General features: G+C 35.9%; 1 protein-coding gene across 2 annotated transcripts in view; it reads right to left on the minus strand.

The window, feature by feature from the left end:
- The window catches only part of LOC111057596 (multiple epidermal growth factor-like domains protein 8), a 181373-nt gene that overhangs the window by 34420 nt on the left and 126242 nt on the right, over positions 1–20711 (minus strand). For both annotated transcript variants that reach the window (XM_039424112.1, XM_039424113.1), the window contains exons 28-34: positions 19436–19807; positions 18618–18777; positions 17336–17522; positions 16031–16301; positions 10517–10710; positions 8425–8623; positions 1495–1726 (exon numbers count right to left, since the gene is read on the minus strand). In XM_039424112.1, the coding sequence (XP_039280046.1) occupies positions 1495–1726; positions 8425–8623; positions 10517–10710; positions 16031–16301; positions 17336–17522; positions 18618–18777; positions 19436–19807 (1615 nt within the window). The remainder of the gene's footprint in view (positions 1–1494; positions 1727–8424; positions 8624–10516; positions 10711–16030; positions 16302–17335; positions 17523–18617; positions 18778–19435; positions 19808–20711) is intronic.

The following is a 20711-nucleotide window of genomic DNA, read 5'->3' on the forward strand; positions in this document are numbered from 1 at the left end:
TTTATTGAAGATAGGATAAATACTTTTAATGTTGATTTTTAATTTTCCATTTCGCAGGAATACCAATGCAATTATTGTATTGATCTATTATTTTTTAAATTTATATTTAATTGATACTTCATTATTGGAAATTGACTATATATTTTTTTTAATTGATGTTTTTTTTATACAATGTTCAATGTCGATAATGTGCATCAACTACGTCTGTTAAAACTTTAGCAGTTCATTTCTATATATACAGAGTGTCCCACGAAAAGTATAACAGCCTAAGACAATGGATTATAAATGGAATTTTCAACAAAAAATGTCCAGTTGAAATTTCTTATGTCGACCTTAGCTTTTACGATAATTCAGTTACGAGTAGTAACTAAAAGGTGCATAAAAGGTGCATCGAAGAAGTAGATAGTTTGGGACACTAGTGAATGATGTTCAATAAAAAAGCAGAAGTTTTGGCAACCAACTTCTGAACACAAAACAGAAGAAGATTGTAAGAAGCTTATATACAAGTAAAATTTAAGTAATTTATATAAGAAAAATTTACTTATATCGACCGTAGTTTTCGAATTATATAGATTTCCCGATATTTTTGAAAACGTCAATAACTAGAAAATTAACAGATCTAAAGATATCATTCTAATTCCCGGTTGCACAAAATCCGATTAAATTTCAACCGAGATTAATTTCACGAGAACCAATCAGAGAAGGCCTTTTTTAAGACGACTTCTCTGATTGGATCTCGTGGAATTAATCACGATTACAATTTAAACGGCTTTTGTGCAACCGGCACTAAGATTCTAAAGATATGGTTTGAAAGAGGAAGAGATTTCCAATAAGATTCATTTGATTTGTTCCTTTCTTTGACGTTTATGAACTTTTTATGGGCGCTCAAAGTGTTTGAAATTTGGCTTTGAACTCGACGAACGTACTTTGTTCAACTTTGAGCACCCATGAAAAGTTCATAAACGTCAAAGAAAGGAACAAATCAAATGAATCTTATTGGAAATTTCTTCCTCTACCAACCATATCTTAAGAATCAGATTTTAATTGTTAATTTTCTAGTTATTGACGTTTTCAAGAATATTGGGAAATCTATATAACTCGAAAACTACGGTCGATATAAGAAAATTTTAATTCTGTATATAGGCTTCTTACAATCTTCTTCTGCTTTGTGTTCAGAAGTTGGTTGCCAAAACTTCTGATTTTTTTATTCAACATCATTCACTAGTGCCCCAAACTATCTACTTCTTCGATGCACCTTTTATGTTATACTACTCGTAACTGAATTATCACATATTTCAACCAATTACAAGGACTATGAGGCAGAGAGGACCTAGAGTCCAAACTCCGACCTTAATAAAGGCAATTATTCAATTCAATCACAGAGAGAATTATCAGCCGTGTGATATGTTTAATTATTGTACAAATGATGATGATCTATGTTCAATACAAATCAAATTGTATTTAAATAACTGTTGTTGAGCAGTGAACAATTACCTTCTCCGGTGACATTGACGCCATTGAGCGAGCACCAGCCGCAGTGCGCATGCTTGAGACAGGACGAGCACTGCTTGTAGCTGGAGCATGCCTGCGGACAGCGCTCCTGGTGGCCACCGGCCAGTACTAGGCCGCACACTCCGCCCGCGCAGTACAGCGGCTGATAGCTCGGCGAAATGCACTCGTTCAGCCGTGTCGACCAGCCGCACTCGTGCCATCCGCCTTCCGCACCCTGAAACGTGTCAAATTAGTAAAATTTCAGAATTGAAATTGAAAAGCTGGATTGAATCAATAATAAGAATGATAGTAAGTAATATTTTCAGCATTAAATTTATACCAGAAGTGACTTATTTGGTTACTCACCAGCCCGTAGTTTTCTTCAAATACTAAATACCAACTTACTCCAGGAATTGGAATTAGGTTTGTGGCAGGACAAGACGGAGTCGGGAAAAGGTGTTGGCCTCTCTTGTACATCTGCTACCCCTATCCGATGTATGTTAATTCTGGCATCAATTTAATTACTGATCAGTCCGAAAATTGCTTGGAAGATAACTTTACTATATTGACTATTACTTTACACTGCTGTACAATTCAAAGTCCGATCGCACTAGTTGAATATTTCAATTTATATATTCACAAATAACAAGGAAAAACTGTACTTTTCCCCAACTTGGGACAGTTAATATATCGATAATAATTTTAACACAACGACGAACGTGTAAAATTGAATTTCAACGGCAACAATCGAAAAGAACAGCAACGATCCTGTTTTTTCACCGTCCGATCCGAGCTGACAACTTCAACTAACGATTATGCGATAGAATAATCTAAATACTAACTTATCCGCTAGGGCGCAGCAGCTGCCGGCCTCGCCACTACAACTACCGCTAGACTTAAAACTAATTTAAACTAGACTTAATCTAAATACGCTAAAGGGCGTCACCATTCCCCCCACCCTGAAACGTAGTTTTCAGCCACGACTTTGGCCAAAACTAGACAAAACAAAACAAACCGAAAGAAAATTAAGAAGACAAAAGAAAAATGCTAACACAACAAAACGAACAATAATTCTTATCCTAAGAATTATTGTGTGGGCAATGGAAACAATTTGGTGGCAGGACGTTTGAAACGACCAGTAGCTAAACGTACTACTGCCACACGTATGACACCATCGGCTCCAGGAAACACTTCCTCAATGATTCCTAGAGGCCACTTCAATGGGGGTAGATTAGGCTGATCCACTATCACAACCGTTCCAACAGTGAGAGGAGGTGATGACTTGGACCACTTTCCACGTACTTGTAATTCATGGAGATACTCCTTTCTCCACCTATTCCAAAACGATTGAACAAGCTGGTCGATGAGTTCGTAACGAGTGAGACGATTGACGGGAATGTCGGTCACATCCTTCATTGGAAAAGCCGTCAACGGTGTCAGCTTCAAAAAATGAGCCGGAGTTAAGGCGAGAGGTTCGTTCGGATCCTCGCTCAAAGGGCACAACGGCCAAGAGTTCAACACCGCCTCCACTTGAACCAACGCAGTATTCATCTCCTTATAGGTCAATAGTTGATCGCCAATCACTTTTATCAAATGCGACTTGACCGATTTTATGTTGGCCTCCCAAATTCCACCGAAATTTGGGGAAGCAGCGGGAATGAATTTCCAATCCACTCGATAATCAGCCAGCTCATTAGTAATTGTATTTTGAAATTCCGACGAATCCAATAATTTCGCTAACTGTACCAGCTGTGCATGCGCACCAACGAAATTTGTACCATTATCGGAATAAATTACACGGCAAGGTCCGCGTCGAGATAAAAATCGGCGAAATGCTGAAAGAAACATTGGCGTAGATAAATCAGAAACCAATTCTATGTGCACAGCCTTTGTTGACATACAAACAAATAGACAAATGTATGCTTTGAGGATGAGTGGATTTCTGCGTCGAGCCATTGTGATGCGTACAGGCCCACCGTAATCAACACCACACTGTCCAAACGGTTTACTCTGGAGTACCCTGCATGCAGGCAAATCACCCATTTTGGGAGGTGTTACGCTAGGCCGACATCGGAAACACCTATTGCATTTTTGAATACGACTCCGAATGACCACACGAGCAGAAAATATCCAGAACCTCTGTCTTATTAACGACATTAATAGACGAGGACCAGCATGACAATTTTTTCGATGATAATGATCGACAAGAAGGGTGATGAAAGGATCACTCTTAGGCAAGACAATAGGGTGACAGCTGTCAAAATCCATGTCTGAGTTCGGCAAACGACCACCAACTCGAATTAACTCCTTGTCTATAAACGGTGACAAACGCTGAAATTTGGGGGCACAATCTTCACCCTTTTTTAGTTGAACAAGCTCACGTGAAAAATGAATTCTCTGTACGACTCTACACAAATATCTCTCCGCCGCATCGAATTCCAGTTCACCTGCTTTCGGCAATATTCGCACTGCCTTCAATACTAGTATCATGATACGAAGCAAACGTTGATAGTCAGAGCATTTCTCAATCAAATTATATATTACATTATCTGAAACACTTTCAGATTGAACAACCGTGACAACATTTGAAGATTTCATTTCAGGTGGACACTCTATTTCTTCAATTTCAAATTTTACAGGCCAGTGATTTTCCTCCATAGTCAACCAGTGGGGTCCTGTCCACCATGTCTCGTGATTAATGAGATCCATTGGTTTAAGACCACGCGATAAACAATCGGCGGGATTTTCCTCACCAGAAACATGCATCCAACAATCGATGCGTGAGTTTTGAATTTTCGAGACTCGATTAGCCACGAACGTTTGCCAACGCGACGGCGAACCTCTTATCCAATGGAGAACAACAGTTGAGTCCGACAAAGCGACAACTCGGACGATTTTACAACGAAGTTCGAGGACAGAGAGGGTAGCTTCAAGTAGATTGACTAGGAGAAGAGCAGCGCACAATTCCAATCTCGGTATTGATAGAGTTTTACTCGGTGCAACCTTCGATTTTCCACACAGCAGCGTTACTGTTGAAGAACTACCATCTTCTTCCTGTGATTTCAAATAGATCACAGCTCCATAGCCAGACTGACTTGCATCGCAAAAACAAATTAATGTAATCTTGGAACCAACAAATACTCCTAAGTGACGAGGAATGGACAAATTCGACAAAGATTGAAATTCTGTTTGACATATCTCCCACTGAGATGCAATAGAATCAGGCGGTTTTTCATCCCAATCTGAACCAATACGCCATAATTCTTTTATAAGACTTTTCAAAAACAACGTGAGAAGAGCCACTAGTCCTAGAGGATCATAGATTCGCGCCACAGCGGATAATATATTCCGTTTTGTGGCAATAGAGTGACCCTGTGAGACGAAAAAACGAAACGAATCGGAAAATGGTTGCCACTCTAGACCTAATATGGCTAATGAATTTTCGATATTGAATTCTTTGGACAACAAGGACCTTTCACTATCATTGAGACTTGTCATCAGCTCCTCCGAATTTGACGCAAACTTAGTCAATTCAAATCCACCAGCTTTAAACAGCTCTTTGGCCTGACTACACAATTTTTTCGCGTCACTTACAGAAGGGACAGACGTTACCAAATCGTCCATGAACATATCTGTAGGAATGCGAGCTTTAGCATCCGGAAAATTATCGCCTTCCCTCTCAACCAACTCATGGATAGTTCTCAAAGCCAAGTACGGAGAGGAAGTGATACCAAATACGACACAATTTATTTCATAGGTTTCAACAGGATCGTCTACCGAAAATCTCCATAACACCCGCTGAAATTCACGGCAAGATTCACTCACAAATATTTGACGATACATCTGTTTCAAATCACCTGTCACTCCAATTGCAAAAAGACGAAAATTCAATAGCAACACGAAAATGTTCGTCTGTAACTTCTGACCAGCATGGAGAATCGAATTCAATGACAAACCAGTCGTAGTTTTAGCGCTTGCATCATAAACGATTCTTACAGGTGTAGTAGTACTACGAGCCTTCACGATTGCGTGGTGAGGAATATAATACCCCTGTTTATTTTCCTGATCCTCAATCAAGGTCATGTGCCCTTGGCGCAAATAATCCAACATTATTTCGTGGTATGCGATCTTAATATCTTCGGAGCGAGCGAGACGATTTTCCAAATTTGTCAATCTCCGTTTAGCCATAGAATATGAATCACCCAAACAATCAGCTGATTTTTCAAACGGCAAGGATACCACGAATCGACCTGATTCCAAACGACGAACAGACGAACGAAAATTATTTTCACAATCCAACTCGGCAGGTGTAAGATCATTCCCCGATTTAGGACAATCTTCAACCTCCCAAAACCTCTGTACTAGGTCATTCAAAGGTGGACTAGAGACGAGCAAACAATTATTGAATTGTTTATTTTGTGACGAGTTCAAAACTGGGGCTCGACCCATAACAATAAAACCCAGTTTACTGTCAACTAATTTGACTGAACCTACCTCTTGATGAGATTGGTAATTATTGATAAGATCGGGAAAGAATTCGGCACCCAAAATACCATCCAATTTTCCAGGGATGAAAAATTTATCATCCGCCAATTTCAATGATTTCAAGTAGGACAACTTAGACACATCAACTTCACGAGATGGTAATCTGTCAAGTATTTTTTCAACTACCAACGCATCAACAGCAAACGAAAATGTAGTGTCAGCGTGAGAACGAATTGTGAACGACGCTCGACCTTGAACCTTACTTGATTGACCGCCAAACCCAGTGACAGTTGAATAGACAGGTTTAATATACAAGCCTAGCTGACGACACGCACGAGAAGTTACAAAATTCTTCTCACTACCAGAGTCGATAAGAAATCGCAGGGGACATTCTTGCCCTCTCTTATTTCTGATCAGAACGATAGCAGTAGACAATAAAACAATAGTTTTATCATTTTCAGACTCATTGTTTACCAATTTAGTACTACAACAACTAACACCACTCTCTTCAGATTGATTTTTGAAATCGAAATGTAACAACGTATGATGTGAATTTTTGCATTGAGTACAGGAAGCATTGCTTTTACACTCACGAGCTGAGTGACCTCCCACTAAACATTTTAGACAATAAGACTTCTCTTTTATGAGACGAAATCTATTCCATGGCGAGAGTTTCAAAAATGACTCACAATCTGTCAACTTATGTTTACTCCCCTTACAGCTTATACAATGAGATTTTCCCCGACTATCACTAGGAATTTTATCTCCTGACTGAATTGCGAAATTCTTAGAGTTTGATGAGCCCTTTAACGCTTTTCCACTATGAAAACTATCACCCTTATTTTTATCAATCGACAATGATCGAACTTGTTTTTCAATGAAACTTACAAAGTCTTTATAAGTGGGCTCCTCTTTATCTCTATGAGATGATTCAAATTCTCTACGAGTTACAGTATCAAGAATTCTCAAACCAAAATGTAAGAATATAGCATCGTCAAGCCCATTATTTTTCAATCTTTTTACAGCAGTAACAGAGTTACAAAATCGGTCTAATACCAAAGTCAAACCTTCCCTGCTTTCTACTTTAAGCCCTTTGAATTGAAAAATCTCATCGAAATAGGTTTCCAACTGAGCTCTTGGATTATTATAGCGATTAACTAAAGCATTCCAAATAATACTATAGTTTGCAGCTACGGTAGGGAGATGCCTACAAATATTGGATGCTTCACCTGTAAGTTTTGATGTTAAATATTGAATTTTTTGTTGGTCAGACAATGCTTTATTTTCATGAACGAGATTTTTGAATAACTCATAAAAGACAGCCCATTCGGACTGACGACCACTAAATTTCGCTAACTCAATTTTTGGTAATAGTAATTCATTTGACACAGTAGTAGGTTAGGTTGTCGGTGCCGATTGCACTACGACAGTAGGCGCTGAATTAATTTTTTGAAGAAGTTCAGCTGTTTCATATATTTTCGCTACCATAACCAAGTAACTGTCATTGAATGCTGGATTGAATTGATCATTCAAACTTAATTCTAATTCATTGATAAGAAGTTCAGTTTTTTCATATTCAATAACAGTATTTGGAATCAAATATGAAAAAATCTTTTTTCTGCATTTTCAAGTTTGTGTTCAAATGAATTCTTCCAGCCCCCCAAAACAAAATACTAAATCTAATGAGTGAAAGAAAATACCCATGGTAAACCTTTAGAGCTGTCCTGAGATTTGAATTCGACTTAACAGTCCTCAGAGCAAAGAGAGCATGGTAAAGCCTTTTCTGGAGTTTCTCTATGTGACCATCCCACTTCAAGTTTGCCTGCAATTCAATCCCCAGAAACTTTGTCTTATCAGTAGCAGGACACTCCCATCCTTATTAAATGTGCGAAAATAACTAAAAAACAAAAATAGGATATTAACACCTGGATCAAATGCAATTACTTCTTCTATCTATGAGATGTTTTCACAAAGTGTACTGACTTATGTGCTTGCTTATTCTGCATTCTTTTGTAAATCATCTAGTCCTTCAAAACTTTTTTCACCACCTGTTCCTATCGTTTTTTCTTTATAATATCCTTTTCCTTATTTTCCCCCTTCCCATCCTTGCATTTCTTTCTATTAACTTCTTCTGTTACCTTTTTCACCTTCTCTAGGATTGAAGGTTTTCCTAGTACATGGATAACCATTGTTGGAAAAACCCTTCAATCCTCCACCTTTTTTGTACCACTTTCTCTTTATTTTGTTTTATAGTATATTGTTGTTGATGGTTGCATGTATACTTTTTGTATCAAACTTGTATGTGTGTGTGAAAAAAATAAATCAATCACGTAAATAATTATATTCTACGCATTTTCCCATGTGAGGAGCCTGATTCATGTATATTCGTTCTAGACGGATAATATAAGGTGAGACAAACCCTGAACTGTGTCTTAATTTGGAACGAACCTGTGAGGTGAGACAGGCGTCGCACTCGACGAACTGGGAGCACCTTGGCGGGCAGACGCCACCGCTGGTGCGCGACTTGCCAATGAGGCGGCCGAGGGCGTCCTGAGGGTGGCAGCCCCAGTCGTGCGTCTCCATCTTCACGTTCAGCTCACTACCCCCCTGGTGGTTGTGGTGGCCGCCGCTAGGTGTCGCCACTTGTCTTCAATTCGTCACAAAACAAGTCCAATTAGTTATGTAACTATTATGTTTAATGTTGATAAGGTAATTATGTTTATTATTTATTATGTAATGTGTTAAATTTGTGGATAACATTGAATCGAATTAGATTAAATTTCTTTATTTATGTAAATTACAGTAGATACTGGCTGATAATTATTATAATGCTTATCTAACTACCTACTCAATAAATTTAAAAAAAATGGATAACTAGTGACTGGAAAGAAGTTGAAATGCAATATTAATTTTGATGATATAATACTGCAATGTATCATTGTATACTGTGAATGTTTATTACAAAATTCGACGGAGACAACTAATTGACGATTGTTGGAAGAGGATATAATAGAATATCCTTTCCATTAACAAGCAACCGGATGAGCGATGGAGAAATCTTATGCACAGATCGTATTACTTCATAGAATTACTGGATAAGTTGAAACCCAAGATTATTTAATTTTTTTATAGAAATCGTAGGTTTGCTGGAAACGCGACTTACATTTCAAGCATAAGATGTATGATGAAGGAAAAAATAATATTTCAGTACAAATAACATATCAGCATTCCAATATAAAACTATTATAGCATTATAAAATACTATACTTATTAATAAATATTATTATAGCATTATAAAGTACTATACTCACTAATAAATACTCATATAATATACATTATATAGGCCCACTCATTAGTTGGCAACGGGTTGTGTAGCTAGAGTAGGCACAGAACTGTTTGTGTTCTAATACAATGTATACTCATTGTAAATAGATAACTTGGTAATTAACTTAATTAAGTTTATTTTATTTCATAAAAGATTTAACATGGTATTACTAATAATAAATATTATAGCACTATAGAGATCAGAAACAAAATAATATGGAAATATCAAATTACAAGATCACCAAACAGAAAAGATTTGTTTTAAAAAATATAAAGGATGAATTAAGAATAACAGCTTTCATGAATAAAGGTTTTCTCACGTGCCCGCACCTTATCTCAGGGAGTACCACAGGGTTCAATCCTGAGTCCCTTACTCTTTTTGGTGTTTATGAACGATTTTCCATCCAATGTACCCTCAGCAAGATCAGTACTCTTTGCTGATGATGCTAACTTTATGGTTACGGCTAGTGACTCTGAGGAGTTTCACGTTTTGGGAGGTGCAGTGCTGTCTGAAATGTCTAAATGGTGCTCCTCAAATAACCTAAATGTTAATATTGGCAAGTCCACATTCATCCAGTTTACGATACAAATATTCACAATCACCAACCCACTGAATTTTGTGAATGCTACTGACCTACTTCTCTCAAATGCCACTAATTTCTTGGGAGTTACTATGGTCAATCATAGTCATATCATAGTCATATCACTCTCTCGATGCTATTCTAAATGGCCTATGATATGTATAATAAATGATTATGATTATGATACTGTCCATAATAATTCTAATAATGTTTTTATTTTGAAAATTGTACGGTATTATGGCAAATGAAGAATTTGATTCAAAGTCTTGTCTTTCCAAATCTCGTTGATTGAAAATTTTCAGATAGTTTTCAATGCTATCTTGTTTTATGAAGTGTCCTAGTCGAGCTTTGACTTTTATAGCATGCTGAGTTTGTTGCCGAGTTTTCGACAAAGGCGTTGACAGCGTCCCCCCCCCAACATGTCGCATTAAAACATTCTTTCGACCCATTTAAACGACTTTTGAAACTTCTAGTAAATCACGCTTTGGGAAAGCATTTTGTTTAACGAGCTTGGTTCCTGTTATGATTATAGACAACCAAAATGAATAAATAGAATAAAAGTGAATAAATGAATAAACCGTTCTTGGAGAAAACAGTTTTTTTCAAACAGAGGTCATATTATTTTATTTTATTACCTAGTCCAGACACAGTTGTCGTGCTCGAGACATTTGTCGCAGTCGGATGCGGCGCACTCGTTGCCCGGACACTTGGCCGCGTCGGTGATGTTGCGTGCGTCGTAGCAGATGCGGCCGCCATCTTTATCACAGCTGGCCGACTCCAACGCGCAATGACCGCCGCCGCCTCCACAGTTCCAACACCACTTGCAACCCTATTAAAGTAAAAACAAATACCATTATGTTTATATTATAAGACAAGTGAAAATAGGTTGTATTCATGAACAAAACCAATTTGTTAAAAAGCTTGAAAATATGTTAACTTATGTATTATATACACTTATAAAATACATCTAGAATGAATAATAAATTTATCTAGAAAACAATTTTCAATATTTTCTACCTAATTATTATTAAACGCAAATCCTAATCAAATGCTGTAAATCACCCCGGAGACTTCTGCTACTGCAAATATTAACAACAGGCTCTCATCGAATTTCCATCTAGCTGTTGTCAATATTTGCAGTAGCAGAAGTCTTCGGGGTGATTTACAGCATTTGATTAGGATTTTCATTTAATGATAATTATTCAATTATTAGCATTTAAACAAATGCAATTTCTAATTTATTTCCATCTGTATTTTCTAACTAATTTCACTGATGGATTTATATATTAATTATTTAATTCATTATCAATGATAATAACAGTTAAGGAGATTCAAAAAACTATCCGTCTTCCAATGTTACTACTCAACTGCATATAATAAGATCCAGTGTATAAATAAAAACAATAAAAAAGTTGAAATGCTTCATCAAATTGTAAGCAGGATGTGGAACGGCGGGAGAAACCTCCACCAAATATGTAAGCAATATATTTGCCTTCACCAAATATGTAAGGGTGGGAAAATAAAAAAAAAAAACACAAGAAAAGATCGTACAGGTTTTTGATATTTGAAACAAAACAATAAATTATTTATTACAAAATTATAATTATAATTAGAAATTACGAAATAATAATTATCAGATGAATATTTCAAGGGCTACTCGCTTTGCTGCTAATGAGGATTCAATGTTTGTGGTTATGAAAAAATTAAGAACAATGACTCAGTAGTCACCTACGTTTTTGAAATAGCTTCCCACTTTGGCATCCACTGGTATTTCGCGGCGTTAATTATTAATTAAAAATCAAAATAACTGATCTAATGAAATGGGTTCAGATCCCGTCCTATTCAATAATACAATTCTCTTTAAACTGCCCGAACTGCGACAGGAAAACTGTATTATAAACAAGAGCAAAATCTATCCCCTTCACCAGAACAGCCGGACTTTACTCACAGTCCTAACGAACGAGCTCACACACCCTGACACACTCCGACCAAAAGTAAAATTTTGGATATTAAATATAACTCAGTCAATGCCAAACATGGAAGCCATTTCAGTACATATTTTTATCTGTCGCACAAGCGGCACGTTTGTTATTAAAAACAAAAGAGAAGCTACATTAATTTTGACAACAAATGAAATAAACAATCTTTCTGTCGATGACAAAAATTGTTCAAAGACAAAAACACTGTTCATTAAACTTTTCTAAATTAAAACTCTAAAATCCTGATCAATATGAGATAAATATATGATTCATATATATGTCCCATATGACTAGGTGACACATCACCCATCCCGCTGAAAGACTCGTCCCTGAGTCTGTAGTCAAGAGGGGAACAAAAAAAGAAAATAATAATAATAATAATTAAACAAAATAATATACTCCGGAAACAAACGTGTGCCTGATTGACTTGATAATGCTACTATACATTGAAATCAAACATTTACATAGAAAGGTAGGTTACTCAAACTAAATTACAAACATTCAAAATGAAACTATGCTGCACAAACAATAGTTCTCTAAATAAATTAACTTTTCAACAAATACAATATTCAAATTTTAGGGGTTCTGGAATGTAGATAGGTTAAAGTAGTTCTCAAAGATGTAGATGATATTTCAATGTTCTGAGCGATGAACTGGTAGTCGTCCTTGTATGTGAAGTCCTCCCATATGTGTCCGTTTCTTGTATGTTCGCTGTTCGTCGATGATCATTATAGTTTCCTCAACTCCTTCAGACCTCTAGCCACAGGTACAAATTGAACCATGTACCAAAGATAAGATGACGATCGTAAGGTATCCAAGGTTGAAATCGAGCCGTCTCTCAACTGTCGAAGAAATATCTCGCAGCTCAGCTCGCATGTAGTAGCATGTGTGTCCAACCAGTGATAGGCTACGGTAGTTAAGTAGTCACTGGATAGTAATTCATCCAACTGCCATCCAATCGAGCCGCCAAAATAATGAAATCTCCCAGCATCGAAATTCATCTGTTATGATTTCCACAGAAGATGAAGTTTGTTCTTCGTTATACGGAAGCTCTGATTAGCGCCTGATGTCCTCTCCGTTGTTGAGTAGTGTACAGCATACTACGTGATGAAAATTCAGGCCCTGCTTGTGTTAACAGCCAAACGTCTCTGCTTGCATAATATCCTCCAGATCTTCAGGAAAATCGATCTCGTAGAGTGTAGTGACAATTCACAAGTCGCCTTGCGCTGAGGCTGAAGTCATCTCGAAGAAGCCCGTGAAGTCCGCAAAATCCCATGAAGTCCCTGAGTGCTTGAATCATTGAGTCCATGAAATCCCGCGATGTCCCGAAGTCCTCGAGGTGAAGTCCACATACTCCCGCAAAGTCCGAAGTCGAGAAGATGTAATATGAGAACTACTACTTATAGGAATATGAATGGGTAAAAGAAATTTCAAATCTAATTCAAGGAAAATTTTTAGGAAAGGATAACCCCTTTACAATTATTAATTCTACTGTATAAAAAAACTTTCAAAATCAAACTACTAAACTTTCCATTATGAAATCATAAAACTCTACAGCTAACTTTAAACAACAAATCTCAAATTCAAGAAAATAACTTCAAAGGTGAAAAATCAAATCCAATTTAAATAAGAATGTGAGAAAAACACGACCACAGTATCATTAAACAAAAAAAAAAACAATAAAAAATTTTTGAGAAATAAGTATTTCAGCTCAAAAATGATAAAATAAGCCAAGTAACGACCATAATATTTAAAAAACTTCGAATTCGATAAAATGACTTGAAAAAAAATCAATAAAGATCAAGTTCAATAATACATGAATTAAGTAGAAAACTATTTGACAAGTTTCTGTACATACTATGAAATTCGACCATTATTAAAATTAACAATAATATTCAAAACAATAATTGAATAAAAGGTAATTAATTTCTGATTGAAATCATAACAAAATAAATAATTGATTGGCTGGACGTGATAAGTTTCATGTTATTTACTTTGAATAAAAGAAACCTATAATAAAAGACCACATATTAATTAATAAACAAAATTCATAAACTCTGGAGTCATGTCTGAAATCAAAACAAAACGTTAGTTAACAAGTCAAATTACAGTAGTAAACGTGACAAATAATCTAATTGCTGACATTGACCTCAACTCGCAATAATTCAACACGCCTGACCTTCAATAGGAACATGTATGATGTTAAAAAAATTTCAACTATTATATCAAAACTGGTTAACAAACTCTTAGGCTTCAAAATGCAATAATAAAATATCCTAGAACCAAGCGTGGTAAAAATATAAAGATTTATATCATTAATTTTCCATCTCCAAAACCTAATTGCAGCCTTTTCAACCATAATATATTAATAACATTACTACTAAAAAAAAATTTTTGGAAAGTAATCAATAAAACTCGTACCCCAAATCTCAAGTATGTACACTTAATAATTATTTATAGTAAAATTAACTCAATAACGAAATATAATGTATCATATCTAAAAATCCTATATCAAAACTCAAATCCTAAATCCCAAAATTGAAAAGTTCATTATTAGTAAAAATATCAAAATTATCCATTGCCAAACGCAATCCCATATTAAAATTAATCAAGAACTAATATATGAAAATATTATCACTAGGACTATTACTAACAAATACCAAGAAAAGCCAAAAAATTTTTCCATTATTAGATATCGAATATTACACTGACCAGTGTTGATAATTGAATGACAATTATAAATTAGCTAAATGCCTCATTCTACGAGCAATACTGTCTCATGCAATACATTCGCTGAGTCTGCTTTTCTATTCTCGATTGATTTGTTTGCAGGCCTGATTTCTCATTATTATTGTTCAACTGAGACACGTCTTCTAAAACATTCTCACTACCCAATTGTAATAAGATATCCGAAATGTCATAATATTTTTCGACTGAGTTCTCATTAACAAATTCATCTGGTCCACTTTTTTATTCTTCATATCATTCGGATAATTACAATAATTCAAATCTGACTCTGTATTTTCACCTTCACTGTTCACACAAATCGCTGATTCACATTTTTTCTGTAATCGGTTCAATATACTATTTCCATGGCCTGGTTCTTGTTTATCGATAATTATTGATTCATTCATCTTGTTAACAAAATGTTTATTATCGTCAGTAATACTTTTCAGCTCCAAGTAGCATGAGTCAGTAATATTTCGTTCAACACCATTATTTGCTGATCCACATTTCTGACTATAATTCATTTTAATATCTCCTAGATCAATCTCGTGTTTATGGAAGATTGAATATTTCTTATCATCCGTATTATATTAATTTCTTCTAACATAATATATTCCATCGTGCCCAACACCTTCCAAAGTAGAACCTGATTCAGTGACTATACAACCTCCTAATTCATTCCTTGAATTATCAATATTTGATGGACCGCCGTCTAAAACATTTTCATCAATATGCATTAAAAATTGTTCAAAGAAAAAAACACTGTTCATTAAACTTTTCTAAATTAAAACTCTAAAATCCTGATCAATATGAGATAAATATATGATTCATATATATGTCCCATATGACCAGGTGACAAAATATTCAATTTTAAAATTTCAACAGCTTTAATTGCAACTTTAATTGAGAGAAAAAACGCTGAAAAAATTAAACTGGGAGAAACTTTAATCTATTTGCACATACAAAATACAGTTAGGAAACAGTTGACTGATTTGAAAAGAATCTACTTATCATGAGAAAAATAGAATTTACAATATAAATAACGAAGATTTTGCAGTAGCACCTCGATTTATCGAATCCTGAGAACGAAATTAAGAAAGACAAGAGACTCAACTGCATTACAAAATGTCAGCCTCAAGAAGCAAAAGCTTAAGAAGATAATATGTTATAATATATTTCTCTGAATGACAGTGTTTTGCATCTAGAGGAGTTCATTTACAAATATACAGATTCGTACTTACAAACAGAATCAACAGATATCAAAGGGAATCTTTACGAAATAGCTGAAAATAATATTAAACTTGACCGTTATACCCCACTATAATATTCATTCCTCGTTTGTTTAATTCGGAGTATGTATAAGCGTACTATACAAGATAGCACGACCTCTTCACTCTTCATCTCGTCTACCAAAACATTTTCATTGATTCGAAAATAACTAACCTGACTCTCGTTCCAATGAGTGGGCCAGCGGGCAAGGCAGTCGGTGCAGGTGCGGTACTGTTCGCAGGTGCGCTGGGTGAAGCCCTGGCTGTTGCAGCCCTGACTGATGCCGCCCGCACCACCCCTGCTAGGCTCCACTGCCTTCGTTGCACCACTGCCGCCCCCATCCTGGCCCCCCGCGCACGGGTCCACGCCTCGCCAGCTCGAATAGCAGTGAGTGATGTTGCCTTCAGGCGTCGAAACTGTGCACGACATACACCCAAAGTACAACCTGAACAGAAAAGAAAAAAAACGGTTGGGAAAGTTTTTTTCTTGAATTAATGAGAATTTTGTGTATTGGAAAAGGCGAACAGCACAATAAACTACGCTCTGTATTCCTCTTGAGCAGCTCAACAACACAATAAAACTTTCTGAACACAACGCTTGAGAGAATGAGATAATATAGTTGCCTGAAAGTCGCACTTTTATTATTATTATTATTATTATTATTATGTTTGTTTCTGTCCATAATATGAACCACATTGGATGGTCACAGATAGAAAAGTCATTAGAAGTCATAAGCACTTTCTGCTTATGCATTCATTAGCCAAGTACTTCAGCCGGATGTACTTCAATGTCATGAAATTGCAGGATTTAATTTTCAGTGAATATGACTTCTTCCTCTACATTCGATATTTGTAGTAGTAATACATTTTATCTGGAATTATGGGAACTCGATCTTATCTGAGCTAACTGCTTCGTTATTAATTGAAGTTCGGGAGAAATAATGTTTCCGGTACTCTTCCCATGACTTTAGTCTCTCTTCTAACAATAATTATTGTGATTGTGCTTGTAATTATTAAATATGCATTCTAAAAATATGTTTATATTCTATCATTTTTTCAATTGAATTTTTAAAAATACGAGTCAGCCTATTGCCTGTAACAGTTTAATATTCAATGCTCATAAAGCACTGATGATACTTGGTTATAATACCTGCAATACTATCAAGATGCAACTGAAAAATCATAAATCACAATAGAAAAGGGGAGAATAAGAATAGAAAATAACAATACATTGCAGCAAAGAATTTGCTTGGAAACGATGTTTTGAATCACTACAAGGCAGAGACATGTTTTCAAGATCGAAGAGAGTGAATAATGTAAGGCAAACCAGAAACACAGAAAATACATCTGACAAATTATAGTTATTCAGGTCTACTATTAAGATTGAGGAAAACTTTTTAGACGATTTTATGGACGAAATTGTAGACGTTTTTACTAGAAGATGAGAAAAAGACATTTGTAAAAAATAATAATTAATTACCTGCAAAAGCTCTTGCCAGACCAGAGAGAACAGAGATCGGGTGGCAGGGTGATGCGCGTCATGCGACTCTGAATGCCGCCTGTGAATCCTCCCATTATGTAGACATAGGTCTGCTCATCGGTCACGTCCATTGTCATGGCATGTGCGTAGGTGGCGGGCGGGAGAGAGCCCACTGCATCAATAACTCCTTAAATCAGACAGAAAATTGTGGAAATTTAATCTAAAAGAAATGCGTAAAAACAAACAGAGTTAAAAAAGCTAAGGTATACACCATATAAACTAATATAACCTACAACTAATTTTGTCTTTACGGTATTTATGTTTCAAATTCTGGAAAATGTAAACATAAAAAACTTTTTCTTTTTGCTGTAATATTATTAATCGAGAATTAGATTCAGAAATTTCATACAGTCTAAGGGAACAGTAGATGTGAATCTAAACATGCTTCCTACATTTGAAATTTATTTATTCATTTTACATCAAGCATCTATAGTTAGAATGATGTTCGGAAAATAGCAAAAGGCGACCCCTTCAATATTCCTCTCTACAATTTAGACAAGTAACAGTTCGAAATAAGATCATGTCACTTTTCAATGTTTCACGTTACATAATCATTTCCTGAGTGGAACACCTATGAGCTCAAAGGAAAGTAGATGAAACTACAGTAACTATAGTACTATATAAGTATATATAACTATATTTGGGTAATATAGTTACTGTAGATAAAACTAATTGATTAAACTAGTTCAATTTAATTAAGCTCAACTAGTAAACAAAAACTCCAAACTAGAATTAAACTTTAATGTCACAATTACTACTGTTATGAAATTACTCTTACAGCCTTAAATTTGAGGTCAATTTATAGACGAATTGTAACAATTTTCATAATAATATGCTCTAGTTAATAGTATGCTACAGTATACTTGTATACTTGTGAATACAGTGTACTCTACATGCAGATTTTTTATTATTGGTCGAAATAATATTGGGAGAGAAACAATAAAATTAAATTAAAAATGATCGCCTTTATCAAGGGCGCAGTTGGGACTCCAGAAAACTGGACTCGTCCACAAAAAACATGTTTTATGTTTGTTAACATTTTTATACAATTTCATTATCCTTAATATGAGTATTAATTATATTCTCGCCTTTTTCAGATATACATATTTAAAAATCTCAGTTATAAAAATTATTACTAAGAAAACTTTATTATACTAGCAAAAATGTGTTATAATTTAAAAGAAAATCGATTAACAACTTTCTTGATTAGATTTATCAATACCTAGATGAGCCTTGACTTTGGACGATAGAGGAACCCATTGATTGCAGTTGTAAGAGTAGGCGATGAGAGAGTGCTGACTGCCAATGGAAGTGACCCGACCTCCAAATACCAGCATGTAGTCATCGGTTGTAACAGCTGTGTGCAGGAATCGTCCCCGGTGCTAGAATAGACATCAAAGTTAGGAATTGACACAGTTATCTCGTTACAGTAACTTCATATTACAGTAAATTAACTCTTCTTAATTTCAAAGATCGCCTAAAAATATTATTACTTTTCTTTGAATTGATAACATATTTCAATTTATTTGAATTCATGAACGAATTCTGTTTGTTTTCTGTACATTCTTCTTGAAAATTCTAGCAACTTGGTCCAAAGAACTCGCTCAAATTATTTTAATTCATGTTAATTAATTCACAAAAACAAGTAATTAAAAAGAACCAACAGTTTTTTTTTGTCAAAAAGTGTTTCTCACCTAGAGTTAAATGATAAATCCAAAAGATGTTACACATTTAGGAAAATAGTACAAAATCGTGATGATATACAACAATGCAAATACATTTTTAAAATTTAACTAAGCAAGTTTGAAACAGATTTGTGGTGAAGAGGAAGTAACCAATCAGTTACAATGAACGTGCGCAGTATAGTGAGAATATTATTGCCATAAGTTCTAATGAGACTCGCATAATGCATACTCGCTCGGCCGGGCTGAATGGCAATAGTCCATTAAGAACTCATGGCATTTGTATTTTGACTGTGCCGGTCATGTTTACTGATACTGATATATGTGGCAATCCAGTTTGAACTTCTATCACACTCACCAACTGCATGATCGGATGGTTGAATATATCGAATGCAGGCAGCCGAGTCCAGGTGCGCGACGGGTAGTGCAGGGCGTACAGCTTGTCGGAGATGTAGGTGTGGTTGTCGCCGTAGACCATACCGCCGAACACGTAGAAGCTCTTGGAGGGCGCGTGGTAGACGGTGGAGTGGCCGCAGATGCCGAGTGGGCGGTATCCGGTGGTGGGCAGCACCGTCCAGTTGTCCGCCTCCAGGAGGTCGAACTCCCAGACCACGTCGAGGAAGCCATGTCGCGGACTGAAGCCGCCGATCAGCACCAGGCTCTCGGCGCCGGTGCCTTCGCGGCGCAGCGTCATCGTGTGACCGGCCAGCGGTGGAGGGCTCACATGGGTCTGCGCCAACCAATACAACACAGTTAGCAAGCGAGGATAGTTGTAAACAATTTTTATATGCTATTCCTTACCAAAATTTGGGAGACTAATAGTTTTGGGCAAAGCCTGATGTTCTATCCCAATATTTTGTAGATGGTCTGTAGTTGTATTCACAAATGACTGGATGAATGAAGGGTTTTGAGTAAGGGGTATTACGTGTTTCAAGGAAAAGTACTTAAAGTATTTTACTCCATGATAGAAGGTTTGTTATAGATGGGTCAATACGAGAAAAAACTCGGCTATCATAACACCGCTGCAATTTCAACCTTTTTTTTTGACTGAATAACTTAGAAAGGGTGAAAGGTGGTGCCGGTTGCACAAAAGCCAGTTAAATTTTAATCGTGATTAATAACACGAGAACCAATCAGAGAAGCCGTCTATTCAAAACGCCTTCTCTTATTGGTTCTCGTGAAATTAATCACGGTTAAAATTTAATCGGCATTTGTGCAACCGGGCCTAAGAGTAGTACCAGTATTACAATTTTCAATTTAGAATACTGTACTTTTACACTGACGTGGGAAATCTGTTATCTTGCCTGTAGAATAGGTGGATGGGGGTAGCCTAGATAATGTTTTTCCATTCTTTGGAGTTCCTCCCATAAATTAGATACCTCTTTATCCCATTTATTCATTCACACGATTTCAGATAAAATAAACAATTTTGGATAACTAAAAAACACAATGATTGATAGACATAGAACAGTCTCAAGTCAAATGATTTCCACCCCAAATTTTGATAAATTGATAACATTAATCAGTTCCAATTGAAGCAATAATCTATTTGAAGTTTGAAATGATTGAAAAATTGTATACTTTACAATAATTATTGATTATTCAACCAATATGTTTATTCACAAGGTAGGTTT

Source organism: Nilaparvata lugens, chromosome 3 (genome assembly GCF_014356525.2).
Source record: "Nilaparvata lugens isolate BPH chromosome 3, ASM1435652v1, whole genome shotgun sequence".
Lineage (NCBI taxonomy): Eukaryota > Metazoa > Arthropoda > Insecta > Hemiptera > Delphacidae > Nilaparvata > Nilaparvata lugens.